At 35.9% G+C, this 18,235-nt stretch overlaps 1 protein-coding gene across 1 annotated transcript in view; it reads left to right on the forward strand.

Moving 5' to 3' along the window:
• Nucleotides 1–15,173, forward strand: part of adamts3 (ADAM metallopeptidase with thrombospondin type 1 motif, 3) — a 75,669-nt gene extending 60,496 nt beyond the window's left edge. Inside the window, exons 17-22 of the mRNA XM_017452378.3 lie at nucleotides 909–1,072; nucleotides 3,422–3,578; nucleotides 3,727–3,859; nucleotides 7,786–7,993; nucleotides 8,962–9,079; nucleotides 12,785–15,173. Coding sequence (XP_017307867.2) covers nucleotides 909–1,072; nucleotides 3,422–3,578; nucleotides 3,727–3,859; nucleotides 7,786–7,993; nucleotides 8,962–9,079; nucleotides 12,785–13,245 — 1,241 coding nt within the window. The 3' untranslated portion in view covers nucleotides 13,246–15,173. The remainder of the gene's footprint in view (nucleotides 1–908; nucleotides 1,073–3,421; nucleotides 3,579–3,726; nucleotides 3,860–7,785; nucleotides 7,994–8,961; nucleotides 9,080–12,784) is intronic.
• Nucleotides 15,174–18,235: the final 3,062 nt, after the last annotated feature.

An 18,235-nucleotide genomic window follows, 5' to 3' on the forward strand; every position in this document is an offset into this window, starting at 1 on the left:
ACACCAGTGGTTTCTTTTTTTATCAGAACATTCCAAATTGTTGTATTGGCTATGCCCATTATTTGTGCCCTGCCTCTGATTTAAATTCCTTTTCTCAGATTTCACAGGTGAAACTCGAGGCTAAAATCAAGAGAAGATACTCAGAGCTATTTATTGTTTAAACAGTCAATCTAACACGACACATCTGGGTAACATGAAACACCTGTCAGGTGCTCACCTACTAGCTGATACATAATGTGCTATGTTCTATGTCGTTTAGCACATCTAAATATAAATACCAGGAAATAAATGCTGAAATTCGAAAGTCTCTTCTCATTTTCATCTTTTAATCTCAAACCTAAATGTCTTAAGTCTACATCAAAAACAAATAAATTGGCCTTGCTGTTCCAATACTTTCAGAGGGGACTGTATATCAGCAATGTTGTAGAATGCTAATAGAATTGGTAGCATACTAATACTAATGAATGTTCAGTAGTATGATATAGTGTTCTAGCGCAGTGTATCATGGCAGTGATGTTTAATGTCTGACAGCAATGGTGATTAATTGACATTCTTCTCTGCCATTCACATTCACTCTTTCTCTGGTTTTTGGCACAGATTGCATCGCTAGCTCTCAGTGTTACTGAATGACTGCATCATTTCATTTTCTCTCCATCTTTTCTACACACTTAAATAGTGTTAGTAATGAACTACTACCAATACTGACTTTATATTCATGTGATTTTTGTATATTGTGTGTAATATTATTCTATTCACAGATTGTAGATTGTCTACAAATATTTGCATGATATCACTGACTTCTGTATATCTGACATCTGTCTCCCTCATAACTCACACTCTCTCAGTCAACACAAATAGTTTCTTGCAAATGTAACATTTGAGGTTTTGTAACTGATCATCGATTGCAGCGGTCAAGAACCAGGCCACAGGACACTACATCCTGAATGGTAAAGGAGATGAGGTGACATCACGCAACTTTATTGACCTTGGAGTGGAGTGGGATTATGTCATTGAAGACAACGCTGAGACTCTGCACACAGAGGGACCATTACATGATGCAGTCATTGTTCTGGTATTTGGATTTTTTTGTACATATTGATGCATTTTATTAAATTATTTTTTTAAACAATTTTATTTCATTTCGACTTCCACTGAGTAGGGTAGGAATTATGTTTTTGGGTTGTCCGTTTGTTTGTTCGTCCGTCCATCTGAAATCCTCGTTAGAGTGATGTCTCAAGACGAATTTTTGTCTACCAACAATCTTTGCTATCGACCCATCCATGTGTCCTGTGTCTGCCCAAGAATAAAAATTGATTGAGCATGATCTCAAGAATGAGTGGTTGAATGTTTGTAGGATTTATATATGAAATTATAAATCCAGCAGATGAACCAGCAGATGAACTGATTAGATTTGGAAATTGATCCAAACAGCATCAAAGTCACAGAAAGGTCAAATTTCTGAAATAGTTATTCTTTAATAGCTTCCTTCACATTTTAAATATATATTTTAATGGTTGTTCTGGCATATAGATTAGGACTAGGTTTGGCCTCAAATTCAACTTATTATTAGAAAATGAATTAATCAGGAGTTTATTATTCCCATATGGTTTATTAATATGCAAGCCCACTGTGACCCTGACCAGGATCAATCAGTTGTTGAAGATTAATGAAAGAATATATCCTGAACATGTCATAACGGTTTTATATGAAAGGGAAGTATCAACACTAATTGGAACCAAAGGAAGGGCACAGTTCCTTTTGGTGTTTATAGACCTTGGAATCTTCAGTCTCTTTTCTATCTTCCTGCTAAAAATTTCTGAAGTGAGTATTCAGTCAGAGAACTGTTGCTAGGCAGCAAGTGTCATCACATCCCCTTTTCTTGATCAGTGGTATAGATTCTTGATGCAAGTCGGTTGGGTTGTTCTTTGAAATTTCTTGACAATCAAATGTGGGTTCTTTATGATTTATTTTCGGCATATGCAGCAGTTTTATTACTGTTTCCTGGTGAATTACAATATTTAGGAGTGGTATCATGAAGAGCGAATTACTTGTATAGAAAACATGGTGCACAAAACGTATGGTGTACATTTTTTAATATAGCTGATTATAGAGAAGAGATTGCTTAATTCACAAATGGAAACCGTCTATTGTTAATTTCAATAAAGAGCAGTTTTTTTTTTCACTTAATTTAGTGTTCTCCAGTATAGAAGAATAGCACATTCCCCCACTGCCCATGTAACATTTGAAGATTCATTGATTCATTACAGAACAGTTTTACATGATAAGTGGTAAAAATTTGCTCTGTAGTAATGTTTGGCTTATAACATGCATGGAACTTCTCATCTAAAAGTACTTAGCTGTTTCTCTTGGGTGTGCATCCCTCCCCCAACATCTGTTTTCACACAGTTAAATCTGAACCTAAATTGTAAGCAATTTTAGTTTCTATAATCTGTGCTGCCAGGCCCTTGGGCATTTGTTCACTTCTCGAGATCAGGAGTGCAAATAGAGTGGAAGTTTACAGAGAGGGAAGAGTGAGCATCATCTGACATAGTAATTGAGGTGCTGGAGAGCTACTGCTTACTCCTCCACAGCAGAGTCACTCTGGGTGAGAGGATGAGGACAGGTTATCTATTACAACAGAGACAAGTCAAGCCTAGACAAGTTGGAAGTTGGGGAATGATCAGTAAATGTGTATCACAAGAAAGCTTGCCAGGCCTGGAACAGAAAGTATGGTTGTTTTTGAGTCACATAGATAAAGATGTAGATGATGTAGTGAATGCTACTAGTCTTGTGGCATCTTGAGAAAAGGTGTATGAAACCATTAGATTTCATCTGGATTAATGAACATTTTAAATTGCAATTTAACCCATTGCAATTTCATAACCCAAAAAATTATATGTTTAGTAATTTAATTATAGTATATACATGTCCAGTGCATACTTATTTATGAGTCTCTCTTATTGAGTATCTTATGTAAGTAAATAAGTATTGCATTCGTCAGTTTTCAGTAAATATATTTACAGTGAGGCTATTCACATGAAATTTTCACCAGACATCAGTATTAACTCAAGAAATTTGGAAATATAAAGAATTTACAACATTAAAGTCCTTAAATAAAGTTATGTGTAATAAAGTGGAGTTGTGACTATAAATATGTATACTATGCAAAGCTTATATATTAGAATATTCATTTGTAACATGTAAAGGTCAAATTGGAATGAATATAGCTATTGTAAGTCATGTGTAGTTGATTTGTCTACTGGTACTTACATATTGATTTCATTCATATTCCTCTATGTTTGAATATTAACATCCTCTGATATGTAAAGTTCAGTAAAGGTCAATGCCCTGTTGCTTATGATTTTTATTATTTATATATTTATTTATTTGATTTGTGTGTGTGTGTCCTTTCCTTTGCTAGATTATACCAAAAGACAATGAGACAAGATCATCATTGATGTATAAATACATCATCCACGAGGACTCGGTCCCAATAAACAACAACAATGTCATTCAGGAGGACACGTATGAGTGGGCTTTAAAAAGTTGGTCCCAGTGCTCACGACCTTGTGCTGGAGGTAATAACTTGCCCACCCATTTTTCTTACTTCTAGCTATTTGTACAATTCCATCGTTTACTTTTACACTTAGAAACCCCATCCCCATACCCTTATTCTGATTTAGCATCCCCAGTGGCTTTTCTTATGTAATGTTTTCTTGATTTAAGGATTCCAATACACAAAATATGGATGTCGTAAAAAGGGGGACAACAAGATGGCACACAGGAGCTACTGTGACATCAGTAAGAAGCCCAAACCCATCCGCAGGATGTGTAATCTCCAAGACTGTACACAACCACAGTGAGTAGATCTCATTAACAGTCAGAAAAAAACAGTCTTGTTTTTTGACACCCAACATTACATTTCAGTAAGTCACCAGAATATAAAATACTATTTCTCAGTACTTTGTATAGTTTTACACTAATTATCCAGTGGTAATTGGATACATAGGAGTATGTGAACGTCTTCAAGCTTGCAAAGATCTCTTTGAGTCATGCTTAACTTTAAGGAATTTCCCATTTATATTCTGGTGCTCTAAGCTATGAATAAAACAAATATAAATAAACTATAATGAAAACCTTTAGGGATCATTCTGGTTGTCTCTACAGGGGAATCCTGAAACCTTCCAAATATAAACCATACAATGTTGTGTTTTCCTATCAGACAGGATTTCAAATTAGAACCCTTATAGGACCCCTAACTATACAAAGAACCTCTTGAAGATCTTTTTTATAAGATACATAAGGTGTTAGAGTATAGCGTAGTGTAGGTAGAGTACCCGATTATACAAATTAAAATTGCAGAGGAATTTGTTTAGAACTGATTCAGAGAGAGCCTATATTTGTAGTGAAATTAGAGCAGAAAATGCTAAAAAATTAATTTGTTACTTTTGCATGAGATCACTTGAAGAGTATTGTGATGTCATGGCTGAGCAATTTTGCTCTGTATATAAATTTATGCATGAGCATGTGTGGTTTTCCCCATTTTTCTTCTTTTTTTTGCTTGATTACTGTAGAACCTAATTGTTGCTCTTGTAGAATACCTAACATGTTGCATATTAAGGTCAGACAATATTAATGGAAAAGAAAAAAAAATTCTACGTTGTAAAATAGGCTCCTTAGATAAAATGCAGTTATGAAATAAACGTTTGGGAGAATACACTTTAAAGCACACCTACCACGTAAATATTCCTCTCTATTCCAATCTCTCCCTTTGGGCTCTGTGACAAATTTATCCCACCCCACTAACTTCCCATATCCGCACTTCTCCTTGACTTTTCTTCCCTTTTCTTTTCAGTGTGTGGCCTGGTTTTCTAGCACAAAGTGTCAGAATACTCTAATTTCCTAACCTTCCCTTTCCTTCCACAATTGCTCTTTATACCATGAATGAAAGTGAGTTCTGACCTTCAAAACTATAACCTTATAGCCTATTTTTTATATAAGAGAAACTACAGAAATCCTCAGCTAGTCTTTTGCCATCTACTTTACATATCCTGGGATCTTTCTACATGCTGTCTCATTTAATGAAAAGCCTGACATTAGACTATGGGGTGTGATTGTGTGCTACTTTATATCAGAATAAATGTCACGACTTTCAATTTGACTTCGATTGTTCAGACAACCGCTTCCCCAGTTTTAAACTGCCTTTTTTTTTATTACAACATTGTTCTGTGTATAACTCTATGTGTATGCAGTGTCTTCAGAAAGTATTTAGACCTCTTTAGTTTTTCTGCACTTTACTGTATTATAGATATAATTTTAACTGGATTTAATAAAAATTTTGGCTATCAATATACACACAATAACCCACAATGACAGTGATTTCTTTTGGGTTGAACACAGATCTATATTTGGATCATTACACAGATACAGATATTTATTTTTAAAAATACAGATGCATTTTGTGGATATAGGCTTCAGCATATTTTAATAAATACTTTAGAGGGTATATGAAATCCAGTCTCTAATTTGGCCTTGACAGCAAGGTGGTTGAGCTATTAAATTTGTTTTGCAACACCAAAATGATGGCAATATTTTGTGTTTAATTTTATGATTTAATGGCTGATGATATTTTTGGAAAACATTTTATTTATATATGTGCTAATATAAATATTTTATATAAATACATAAATATTTGATATAATATATGTATATTTACATAGTTGTTCTAACATTTACTTAGAATAAACTACCCATTTTAAAAGGTGACTTTTGCTAAACCCTTAAAAATGTAACTGGAAGAACTCAGCTTTCAGATGAGGTATATAAGTTAAGGGCTAATATTAAATAAATTTAGAAATCTTTCATGAAAAAATAGGGAAACCCTCCAGTATTTTTACTACAGCATATAGCATTATAATCAAACTGCACTAATCTCGTTCTGGAACCTTTTGTATGCAAATGCTAAAGAAGCATACAAAGCCACTACCCTGCTGCCACTTGGTAGATCACACTTTGTGGAGTCTGGACACCACTAGTCTGGACAGATTAGACCAAATCTACATTTTTAATTGTCTGGAAGGCACTATGATAAAGGCTTATTGTTGAAATGGATTTCTTAGTTTTGATTTGTTTAACACTTAAGACTGAAGCCAACTGTGAGCTGAAAGTATAAATACTGCAGAGAAAATCTGATGATACATTGACACTATCTATTCTCAAGTGGTGAGGTCATTATTCCTCTCTACTGGAATACAGAAAATCAACACATTCAAAGATCTGTAGGTGCCTGGTAGCACTTTAATTATAAAAAGATCCTCCTCACAGAACTGGTGTAAGTCAGTCAGGTTTATGGGCTTCCTTGCTCATTCAGTCTATAAATTTCTATAGTGGGTATGTCAGTGCTTTGTGATGGCTACTCCAATACTTTAACTTTGTTGTCTTTAAACCATTTTGTTAGAACTTTGGAGCTATTTTTAGGATCGTTGTCCTTCTGGAAGATCAGTTGCGACCAAGTTTTAACTTTCTGTCTGATGTATTGAGATGTTGTATCAGTATTTCTGGTTAATCCTCATTGCTCATGATACCATCTATTTTCCAAAGTACAGCAGTCCCTTTATAAGCAAAACATCCCACAACATGATGCTTCCAGCCCCATGCTTCACAGTTGGGATGGTGTTCTTCGAATTAAGTCTTCACATTCTCCCCCATACATAGCGCTGATCATTATGGCCAACCATCCTGATGATCACCTGCAAATTTCAGTCTGGATCTTTTATGTCAGTTAGGCTTCTACCTTGCACAACAGCCATTCAGGCCATGGCAGTGTAGGACTCACTTAATGGTGATTGTGCCTGATGTATTCAACTCCTTTACCAGTTCTTTTGTTGTTGTCCTAGGGGTCGGTTGGACCTTTCAGATCAAAAGTTCCTTCATCCCTGGGAGTTCATTTGTGCGTTCTTCCTGATTGATGAAGTGTGGTTCCAAGATTTTTATATTTGCATACAATTGCTTGTACAGATGCTTGTGGTACATTCAGTTCCTAATGAGGAGGAGTCTGAGTTACTTTATTTTCTGATTTTCTTAAGGGCAAAAAGGCACAGGCCCCTGAGGTGCCTTCTCAGTTAACTTCTAATTATGCCAATTGGCCAGTCAGATGCTTCTTAAAATCATTGCGTCAATTTCTGGAATATAAAATATAATCTGTCTGCCTCTATGATATGGCTGTCTTCTTCCCTGCAGTCTTCAGTCTAGTGTTTCTGTGGATAAGCATATAAGCATGGCTATTGCAGTCGTGTGGAAAGTTATGAGTCTTTTTATACTCCTATAGATTATTACTATAGGAACATTATGTTAAAGAGCATTACATTACACGCCTTTAGATTATCACTATAGGAACATTACATTACAGAGCATTACATTACATGCCTATAGATTATTACTATAGTAGCATTACATTGCATGTGCCCTCCATTCAAGTGCATTTGAGGTAGTTCTCTTCCTGAAGTCACAGTCCATTCACGTGCACATGATTTTAAGATTTTTGCAATTAATAAACAGGTAAGAATGATTGTGGAACATTTTATATTTTGGATACTTTGATGAACATCATTATACATAAGGTGTCTGGTCATTGAATCCTCAAATCTTGCTGGGTGGTTACCTGCTGTTAGAATAGTTATCAAAATCAATAGTTTAAAATAATCATAAGAAAATTGACAGAAAATTAACTGTTATGAAAAGCCAAAATATTTTTACAAACATTATTCTTCTGCTTGTTTTTCAAAGGTGGATAGCTGAGGAATGGGAGCACTGCACCAAAACATGCGGAAACCTGGGTTACCAGATCCGCACCGTGCGCTGTGTTCAGTTCCTGCATGAGGGCACAAATCGCTCCATCCACAGCAAGTATTGCAGTGGAGAGAAACCCGAGACCAGACGTCCCTGCAACAGAGTGCCCTGCCCTGCAAACTGGAGGATTGGAGCCTGGTCTGAGGTCTGCCTTTTTATCTACAAAAAGATATGTCATTTCCATATTTACCAGTTTTCTCCAACATTTTATGAATCTACATCTGTGTAATGTGAGTTCATTACTAGCCTTGCACTTTAAAGTTAACACACACAGTTCTTTATTTTGTGTTAATGATTTCAGCTTAGATATAGTAAGCTGCTCGGATAAACGGACTTCAGTCATGTTCACAAGCTGAAAGCCAAGTCACACAGTTATTTAGTTGCATGTATATGCAAGAAACCGTTAAAAGTCACATGTTGGCCTTTTGTTAAATAATATATCTGGAATCCAGTGCTTATTTCTACACCTGAATCAACGTCGAGCCTTAAAGAGATGCCAGAACAATGCTTTTTGTTTCAGCTCAGAGAGTGCTCATTTTCTCATATTGATTTTGGCCACAAACTGAAAGGAGTAATGTGTCTGCCAATGAGCATCCTGCTCAACAATGTACCACTAGCCAGTTATTTTGTTTTGAGGACATTAGGGCATCTGTTCTTTTCTGACATTTGATTCTGGACTGTAAAAAGAATTGGCTGCCAGCTTTTACCTCTTGTTCTTTTTGACTTGCATGGTTCTGGGGGGAGACAGAGATATTTTTCCTTTCATCACTTTATCCTATCAACTCTGGGAACTAGACATTTCCTATCTAGCACATTACACATACAAACCTTTTCAACCTTCCAACATCTTTTGAATGTCTCTCTCTTCTAAGAGCAGTAACATGGTGGCATTTAGCTCTACACACAGTGGCTAAACTTATACTATATATGCTGTGCACACCCTGTACTAACAACTGTGCAAATCCACTGTAACTCTCGAAAACACCCAAAACACAGATCTATATATTTAAGATTAAATTAAAAAATTATGAACGCCTATACCTATTAAAATCTACTGGATATTATGTATAAACAAATCAAGTTTCTGATTGTGATTGTAATTCTCTCTGCCAGTGCTCAGTGACCTGTGGCGAAGGAGTGGCACACCGCCAGGTCACATGCCGCATCATCGATCAATGTGCTGGTGAGAAACCAGAGTCACAGAGGCCATGTCGCCCAGGACCCTGCAATGGTAAGCCAAACCATTGCACATTAATAACAATGAAAGAGAGAGAGGTACAGGGTCGATGGATGAATGCATGGATAGAAGGATGAATGGAAGGATATATACAGTATACACAAGCGCATAGAAATAAGTAAAAATAAGTAGAACGAACCATAAAAAACTAGAAATAGAAATAAAAACTAGAAATAAATATATTTTCTAAAGATTGCAATTTAATACAGTGTAATTTTGTATTTTCTGACCATTGTAAAATAGTTACAGAACATTATTATGACACTGAACATCTATTGGTTGCATATTAATAAAAGAGACAGTTGACTTTCGAATTTAGTTGACAACTCACAGTTGGAAAGGGATGTTTATCCTAAAGTTTAGCCCAGATTTTAGCTAAAAGTTTATTTATACTAGGAGTTTCATCAACATTCAGCAACTCCCATCAGTGAAGAGTTAAATAATACAAAACTGCAAAATGTAGTATAAATAAAATGCAATCAGTTTTTCATTTACACCAAAAGCAATGTAGCCTTCACCCTGCAAGACTGGTAGAAGTGTTGTGCCACAAGGGAAAATGTTTTCAAGGTTAAGGGGATTGCTTTAGAATAGCATTTTTTAACTTCTTTCTACTCTACAGTGCTAGAGAACATTTAACATGGCTGCACACTGAGGAGCCTTTCTAATAATAATAATAATAATAATAATAAACTTTATTTTTATATAGCGAATTTAAAGCAGCTTCTCAAGGCACTTTAGACAATAAGAACATGTCAAGAAAATTAAAAAAACACAGATAAAAACACAAAACAAAACAAAAACAAAAAAAAACAGACTTGAATATAAAATGTTTAAAGCCATTAAGAAAAAGCAAACCTAAAAAAATGATTTCTTACAATTATTGTGCTGTCACATCTGGTTATACTGTATATAGTTCTGCTCTTGAGCTTTCATCACAATAGCAAGCCCTCACTACAAATTTTCTTCTCTTTACCAATATTTTTGCAATTGTGAAAACAAAAAAACACATTAAATCTCTAAACTTGTAAATTGTGTGGTGCACTTTGAAGCTCCTGTTCCCGTACCAAAGAGTCATCAAAAATGTACTCAAGTACAAGTAAAACTACTTATATTAAATAATTACTCAAGTAACAGTAAAAGTAATAATGTTAATAATTACTCTGTTAAGAGTAATAAAGTAACCAATGAGAAGACTACTCATGTAGCAAGTTACTAGTTACTTTGGATCTGATTAAAATGAAGGGAAAATCTTGAGTCTCAGACAGACTCAGAGGTGTGACTACTCAGTACTCTGTACTCTCAGACAGACTCAGACGTGTGACTACAGAAGTCACACCTCTCCTTGAAAATCTATCTGTTCTGTTTATATGATATAAAACCTGGGTTCAAGATGAAGCTGCTTATCAACCTGTCATTTACAACACAAAAACACACACACCCCAAAAAAAACACATTTTCCCAATGGTTGACTGTCTATATTTTCACAACATGCTAACAACACAAGACAAAGACAACAGCGAACAAAAGACCAGAATATGAAACAGAGCAAAAGAGAAATTGTGTGTAGAGAGAGTGTTTGTGTGTGAGAGAGAGAGACATACACACATACGCTCGCTCCTTCCCCCTCTTCGGCCATTATCTTCCAGGATTGAGCAGATAAAAAAGTGAGCAGTTGTTGCATCCACATTCAGATCACTGCAGCATATCGCGATACTCGTGACCTCTTTGCATGTGATATACACTAATTATTAAAACTACATATATTCATTAACATTTAACAGTAACAGAGGAACGCCACAGAATGTAGCCAAGTAAAAGTACATTTCTGTGATTAAAAATGAACTTATAAGACTAAAAATATGGCCAGTTAAACCTACTCTGAAAAGTACATTTTTTCAAAAAGTTACTCAGGTAAATGTAGCACGTTACTACCCACCTCTCCTGGCAAGACTGTTTAAGAAACTGGAAAGTTGATTGTAGAATAATTTATATTCAGAATTGGATTTCCATTCATAAATGCAGTTATCTCTCCGCTGCCAACACTGTAACAGTATTTAGAAAGTGTTTTTTACCCCCTTCCTGAATTCTTTTTTTTTGTATATTTGTCAGACTCAGTTGTTTCAGATCTTCAAAATTTAATATAAGACAAAGACACCCTGTGTAAAGACAGTATGCAGTTTATAAACAAGAATTTCAAATATTGAATTAAAAAGTTATCCAGTGCCCTGTAAGAAAAAATAATTTCCCCCTTAGTTACTCAATCAAGTTACTAACCAAATTTAATTGGGGTCCAATTAGACTAGACACACCCAGGCTTGATTACTACCAGCCCTGCTGACTCTAAATATCAATTAAATAGTAGCTTTCCAGCAATGTAAAGTAGGCTAAAACAGGTCTCAGCATCACACTATAGTGTGATCAAAAGAAATTCCAGAAGAGATGAGAAAGTTATTGAAATATCAGTATGCAAAGGGTTACAAAACCATGTCTAAGGCTCTGGGACTCTAGCAAACCATAGTTATAGCCATTACTGCCAAAAGGAGAAAACTTAGATGAGTGGTGAGTCTTTCCAAAAGTGGCTGGCCCACCAAAATTTCAAAACGAAAACCAAACCAAAATTATTGCCCATTCATCCAGGAAGTCCCAAAAAGAACCCAAATGAACATTTAAGGAACTGAAGGCCTTGCTTGCCTCAGATAAGATCAGCGTTCATGATGATACCAAATGCTAACCAAAGGCTCGTCTCACATTTGCTAAAAAAAAAAAATCCTTGATGACCCCCAAGTCTTTTGGGATAATTCTCTGTAAACTGATGAGTCGAAGTCATGACTTGAACCCTGTTGAGATGCTGTGGCAGGATCTTAAATGAACATTTAATGCTTGAAAGCCCATCAGTAATATAGGTGTTGCGTCATTTTAAAACTGTGTTTTGTATTTCCTCATGTTATCCTTGTCTTGTATTTAGAGCTGCAACAACTAATCAATAAAATGGATGATAGTCGATTATGAAAATCGTTGTCAACAAATCTCATTATCAATTATTTGGTCTGCGCGAGACACGGGGTGTGTTTACTCACTGCGGTACTTCTGTTCCAAAAACACGCATCGGAGAGTAAATATTAAAGTTGTGTCCCAAATGACGTACTGTACATTTACACTATGTTCTGTATACTCTACCCTCTAGTGTAGGTATTTTAGAAGCGTAATATCATCACAAATTCAACACTAGCGGTTTTTTACTATCCGGAAGTATAAGCTGTTTCCCAGTCAATGGCACATGACGTCAAACGCATGTAATGCCATGCCGCTAACTTTAGCAGAATACCGACAGTGCTGCAGGAGCATGACGGTGATTCACGAGCACAAACATGTTTATATCCAAAATGCTCCACTGTTCAAGGGGTTGGGAAAACTACCTAAGCAACCCTAATGACCCTAATCATATTGCTACATTTCATCTGTACCGGAAAGTCTCAGCCAATGAGGGGTACATTTCTAACCCTATTTTCTGTTAAAGACATACCCTTAAAAATGGATTAATACATTTAACATTAATGGCATGAAGATTCCATGGTCTTAAACACATTTTTCTCTGGATGTGAATTGTAATGAATGTATACACAATTGAAGAATATTACACACAATTTCAAATAAGAAATGGTGTATATTGTAAACCTGAATAATGTATTTCTGTCACAGATGAGCCTTGTAGAGGAGACAAGTCCATATTCTGTCAGATGGAGGTCCTTGCTCGGTACTGTTCTATCCCAGGCTACAGCAAACTATGCTGTGAATCATGCAGTAAACGCAGCGGCACTCTCTCTGCTCTCCTGACTGAAGCTGCCGAGGTCGAGGAGGAGGTGCGATTTGGCTCAGCCTCACAGTTACTCGAGACCCTCTCAGCCTCAGTCGGTCAAACCCTTAACCACCCCCTTCAAACACCAAAACAACCCAGTGGCTCGGCCAGGCAAACCTCAATCAGTGCAGCTCTCAAACCAAACACTGAGAGCAAAACTCCAAAACGTCTGGTGCAGGCCACTAAACCCAGCATTAGAAATCTGCCTGCCATGACAACCTACAAGCAGCGCAATGACAACATCGCTAGCGCTACCGCACAGCACACAGATAGCCTCATAGACATTTCCAAGGTAGAAAGATGAAGGCAAACACTAACCCATTTTTTTTACATTCCTGGACTTTTCATAGATATATATATATATAGCTTTATTCTTTGTCCTCATTCAAATCATTCCTATAAGAGGTTTAGGGAAGTAAAGTGCTGGTTCACTTTTTGGTTTCTAAGACATGCCCTCAAGTGGTTATTCAGAATCACACTAGACATTTACACATTTTCTGGGTTTTTTCTTGTTGTTGTTGTTGTTGCTGTTGTTTTATGGGGGGATGAGGCACCAAAGATGTTTCAAAATTAGTCAGAAGTCCCTTCTCAGCAGCCTCCAAGGTTTTGCACATTTAGCTCATGCTGTAGCGATGCCAGTAATCAGAAATGTTTCTAGTTATGTAGAATTTCAGAATCAAGCACAAAGGGTTTGTTTAATGAATAAATATTTATGAATGTTCCTGTAAATACTGTATGTGTAATAGTCAGTATTATTTTGTACTAAAACATGGTGCAAAGTTTTAATGTAAGATTTAAGTATATGGGTAAAATGACAGTAACTGAAGAGCTGTCCCTATTATCAGTTATTCCCTATCAAAACACCTCATCCAGTATAAAGCCATTACTCACCAAACCCTATCAAGGATTTATTTAATCATATTTCTCTTGTATAAAGCACATCAGTGATTAATGTCAAAGCAATGTCTTAACAACCATTTTCTGGAATTTCTTTCATCTTGTACTGTATTCTATTCTGAAGCTGAATATGTATTTCACCAGCAAGAGAGCTAAATGTAGAGACATATTTATATGTCAAAAAGCTAGTGGAGCCGCACCGTAGACATCACGTGCCAGCGCAGTGCATAGGGTGTGAAAGGCTACATTTTGAGGGCACCGAGGTAGAATTAACACAGATCTTTTTTTATGAAAAGCACATTGTGTGAAGTGATGCACTGTTGTAAATGGTGCACTGTTGTCTGCAAGATGTCAAGGGAAAGATGTTCATTTTTAAACAGGGGTAATGTCTCAACCACAATGCATCTGACTGCAATAGCAAGGAACTCCAGTGTAGGTGTCATTGAAGTGCAAACATATAAAAATCCATTCACACATGCTTGCCTGTGTACTACTGTATAGCTGTTGTATATAGAATTAAGAACTCTAGAGTATTTATTGACTTCCTTGTCTGTTTTTTATGTCCAGCATCTCTTATTTCACGAGCAGGTAAGAGCCAACAATTTGTCAGTCAAGCCTATTGAGTCAAGTTTCAGCATATTGAGTCATGTTTTGCTGAATTTCTCCAAGCAGCATAAAAATTTTAGCACCATAACAAAAAAGAACACAAGGGAAACCAGTTTTAAATTAGTTGTGAGAAGGCTCTAGTCTAGCTGTTTTAGAATAGCATTTAGTGTAAAAGCCCAACACATCTGACAGCTGCTTCTAAGTAGTTAATAAATTTCTAGACGAATCTGTTCTTACAGTCAATTAGTGGATTTGAGTCATCAAAGGGTTTCATCTAAAACAAAGACAAACATGGAAAATGTTGGTGTTGTAGATATGAGTTTGATAGAAAAACCTATTGTAACATTCTTGAAACTTTTTTTAAAATGTTTTCAGTGTAATGCCATTGAATTGCTGCCTTTGACAACTTTGCTGCTAATGCTATGCAAAGCTCTTTTTTTAAGCCCAAGTAGTTTAGTATTTGTAGTTTTTTTTTTTGTTTTTTTTTTTATTGACAATCCCTGAGCCTCAGACAGATCTGCTGTATATGACAAAGATCTCTATATATCCCCAGTCCTGCTTTTGCATGTAAGTCTTAAATAATGCTCTTACTAACATGTCAGTTTCTTGCCATGTCACATCTTGCCATCATCTGTTTATCTGTCTTTTTTTTTTAATGGAAGTGTACACTACTGATGCTGTTTGTTGTAATGGGGAGCACATAGCAATAAAAAACATAGTAAATATTCATCTGTTGCTGTCACCTGTTACTATCTCTTCAGTTCCAGTGTGTGGCGTGTTTTATGTTATAGCACAAACCCTGCAAGGCTGATGTATGGGAAGAAGGATATCCGTTAACTGGGGTTGAGGGGCAAGTCTACATTGAAAAATGAGATCACAGATAACATAGCTGTGTAAATCCTCCATTAGTCATTATTTACAAATGTTCCTTTCTTTCAGTTCCCATGCACAATACAGTATAGATGAAGAGTCTCCTTTGAATATGTCATATTTTATTTCGTCTTAGAGCACTAAGGCAATTTGTCCCAGTCTATAAAAACTGGGAGCAATTGTTCTTTGATGGTAATATTTTTAGCCATTAACTTTTAGAGTGATAAGAAAATAGAGATCGATGTATTTATCTCCCTTCCTAAAGTCCTAAAGTCTGATCAGAAATTTCATTGCTTATCTGCCTAACCTCGTGTCCATTAATTTTCCCAACTGATCAGTTATGACTCACAACAGCTTTTCTTGAAAGCACCATGTAATTGCATTTCCAATGCAAATCAGCAGCAGGACATGGGTGGCAAGGTAAGATATAATGATGTCTTAAAATTGATCTACCGTGTATATAAAAATTCTACCCACACATCTGTTAAAATTGCAGGTTTTTGTGATGTAAAAAACAAAACCAAGATCATCAACCAAACAAAATTCAAGTGAAAAATAAGTTGAAAGGTTTTAGGGCAAAAAAGATAAACAAGTGTGCACAACCCTTAACTTATACTTAATTAAAACACTTTTTGCTTTTAATAGCAAAAGTAGTTTTGCTTTGGAAGAAACATTTCATTTTTCAGCATTCAATAGAATACAGTTCAGTCAGTATAGTTATTTCAAGTACAAGTACAGTGAAGTCACAATTTAGACAATTAAGTTTATATGCTCACTTGGATTTGAATTTGAGGCTATGCACATTTATAACAGCCAAATTCTCTAAGGCTAACATTCATTTATGCTTCATCCCTCTGTATTAGGGAGAAAAATATTAAGTGTTAATAATTCAGAGCACACCTCAACTGTGAAAGATGGTTTTATGTAATACGCATGGCTGCCAGTAAACAAAAGCACATTAACTGCTTAGATTACACTAAGTGCCTAAACCCTTTCATATCAGACCCTAGACCCAAATCCCACAGAGAATGCATTTCACTGAATCATTACAGGCATGATTTATTACATTACAGGCCTTGCAGATGATGACCAGAGAAAATTCTTAGCGTGTGACTAGAGAGCCACTTTTTCTCATGATGAAGTACTACCCTCCTAAAAAATCAATACAAGTCATACCCAAGCCTACTCTTCTCCATCTAGCCTGAACTGTATCCAATATCCAAAACCCTATAGAGCTGCATCATTCTGGTTTTGTGTGTTAAATTAAGATTAGAAATAGAATTTTGAAAGCAACTTGGTATTGGAACATAAGACTTGAGCAGCCCTGGAGCTACTATATATAGTTAACTCCAGAGGTGAGAGGAAAAGAGCATTAAGAACAAGCACTAAAGTCTAGTATGCAAACTGGCAAATATCAAAAAAGTAATCTGAATTTTGAAAAAAATAAATGTATGTTAATTTATACCTTTTTTTTTTTAGTGGTTAACTTTTAACAGGCTATATGGATGTTGTGTTAATAGTCTTTTGGTTTTGGTGACCCATGTTCTGGCAGTGAGACTGCCTCTTCTAATTATATCTCACAGTGCATGTTTGTTAAAGATGGTGGTACATGTTATGTTAAAGGACATCTAAAATGAAATGTCTCATGTTGTATACTTTCCTTTGAATATCTCATATAACATCGCATACTTTGAACATCCATATCAAGACACCGTTTCTTTTTCATTTAACCAAATTCTACATGTGTTTAAACTATATCTTTTTGGAATAATTTAGCATTACAGTTTCTCAGATGATTTGGCACATTTCTCCAAATGAGTGCAGTTGCAAACTAAAACACACTTACGTTGGCGAAACAGTTCAATATTCACTGCATAATGAAGCAATGCATTTTATTCTAGTAATGCACTTACTTAAAATAAATGCTAACATCAAAACTACAAGTGTGTTCTCTGTTGATTTGGTAATAAATTCAGCTGTAGATACACAGATAAGTGAATGAAAATACATGTTTTTCATGAAGTTCTTTAATGAGTTTAGTTGTATAAAAATGAGTTCCCTTTCCCTTATATATGTCACCTGTGAACCACGCCACCAACCTTATTATCTTCAGCGAGACTGCATGTCTGTTGTTTGTGTGACAAAAAACACTTAATTTCTACTCTATATTTTCTCAAAATCCCTAAACTTTTATATCCCTTTACATGCATTTACATGGTTACATGCGTAACCCCGACGTTCACTGCCCAGATGTAATTGAGATGCAAGATCAATAAAGTTCATTGAGTCAACCAACTTTTGGCACCTAGAAACAAGTATTTCAGCCCAGCATGAATGAATGAGGTGATATTTTTGGGTTTTGCTTCAGAAACTGCATTTTTAATGTCACACAAGTTTTCAATGGGGTTGAGGTTAGGGGATACAGCTGGCCACTCCATTACCTCAATCATTTTTGTCTGGAACCAAGATGTTGCTCTAAGCGATTGTGTTTGGGATCGGTGTCTTATTGAAACACCCATTTCAGGGGCATTTCCTCTCCAGCATATGGAAACATTATCTCTTCAAGTATTTTTATGTATTCAAACTGATTCATGATCCCTGGTATACAAGAAATAGGCCCAACACTGTAGTATGAAAAACATCCCCATACCATGATTTTTGTGCCACCATGCTTCACTGTCTTCACAATGTACTGTGGCTTGAATTCAGTACCCAGGGGTCGCCTGACGTACTGTCAATGACCACTAGACCGAAAAAGCACAATTTTAATCTCATCAGTCCACAGAATGTTATGCCATTTCTCTTTGGGCCAATTGATGTGTTCCTTGGCAAATTTTAACCGATTCTACACATGCCGTTTTTTCAACAGTGGTGCTTTACGGGGGCTTGTTGCTGATAGCTTAGCTTCGATCAAATGTCTT

The sequence above is a fragment of the Ictalurus punctatus genome, chromosome 22 (genome assembly GCF_001660625.3).
Source record: "Ictalurus punctatus breed USDA103 chromosome 22, Coco_2.0, whole genome shotgun sequence".
NCBI lineage: Eukaryota > Metazoa > Chordata > Actinopteri > Siluriformes > Ictaluridae > Ictalurus > Ictalurus punctatus.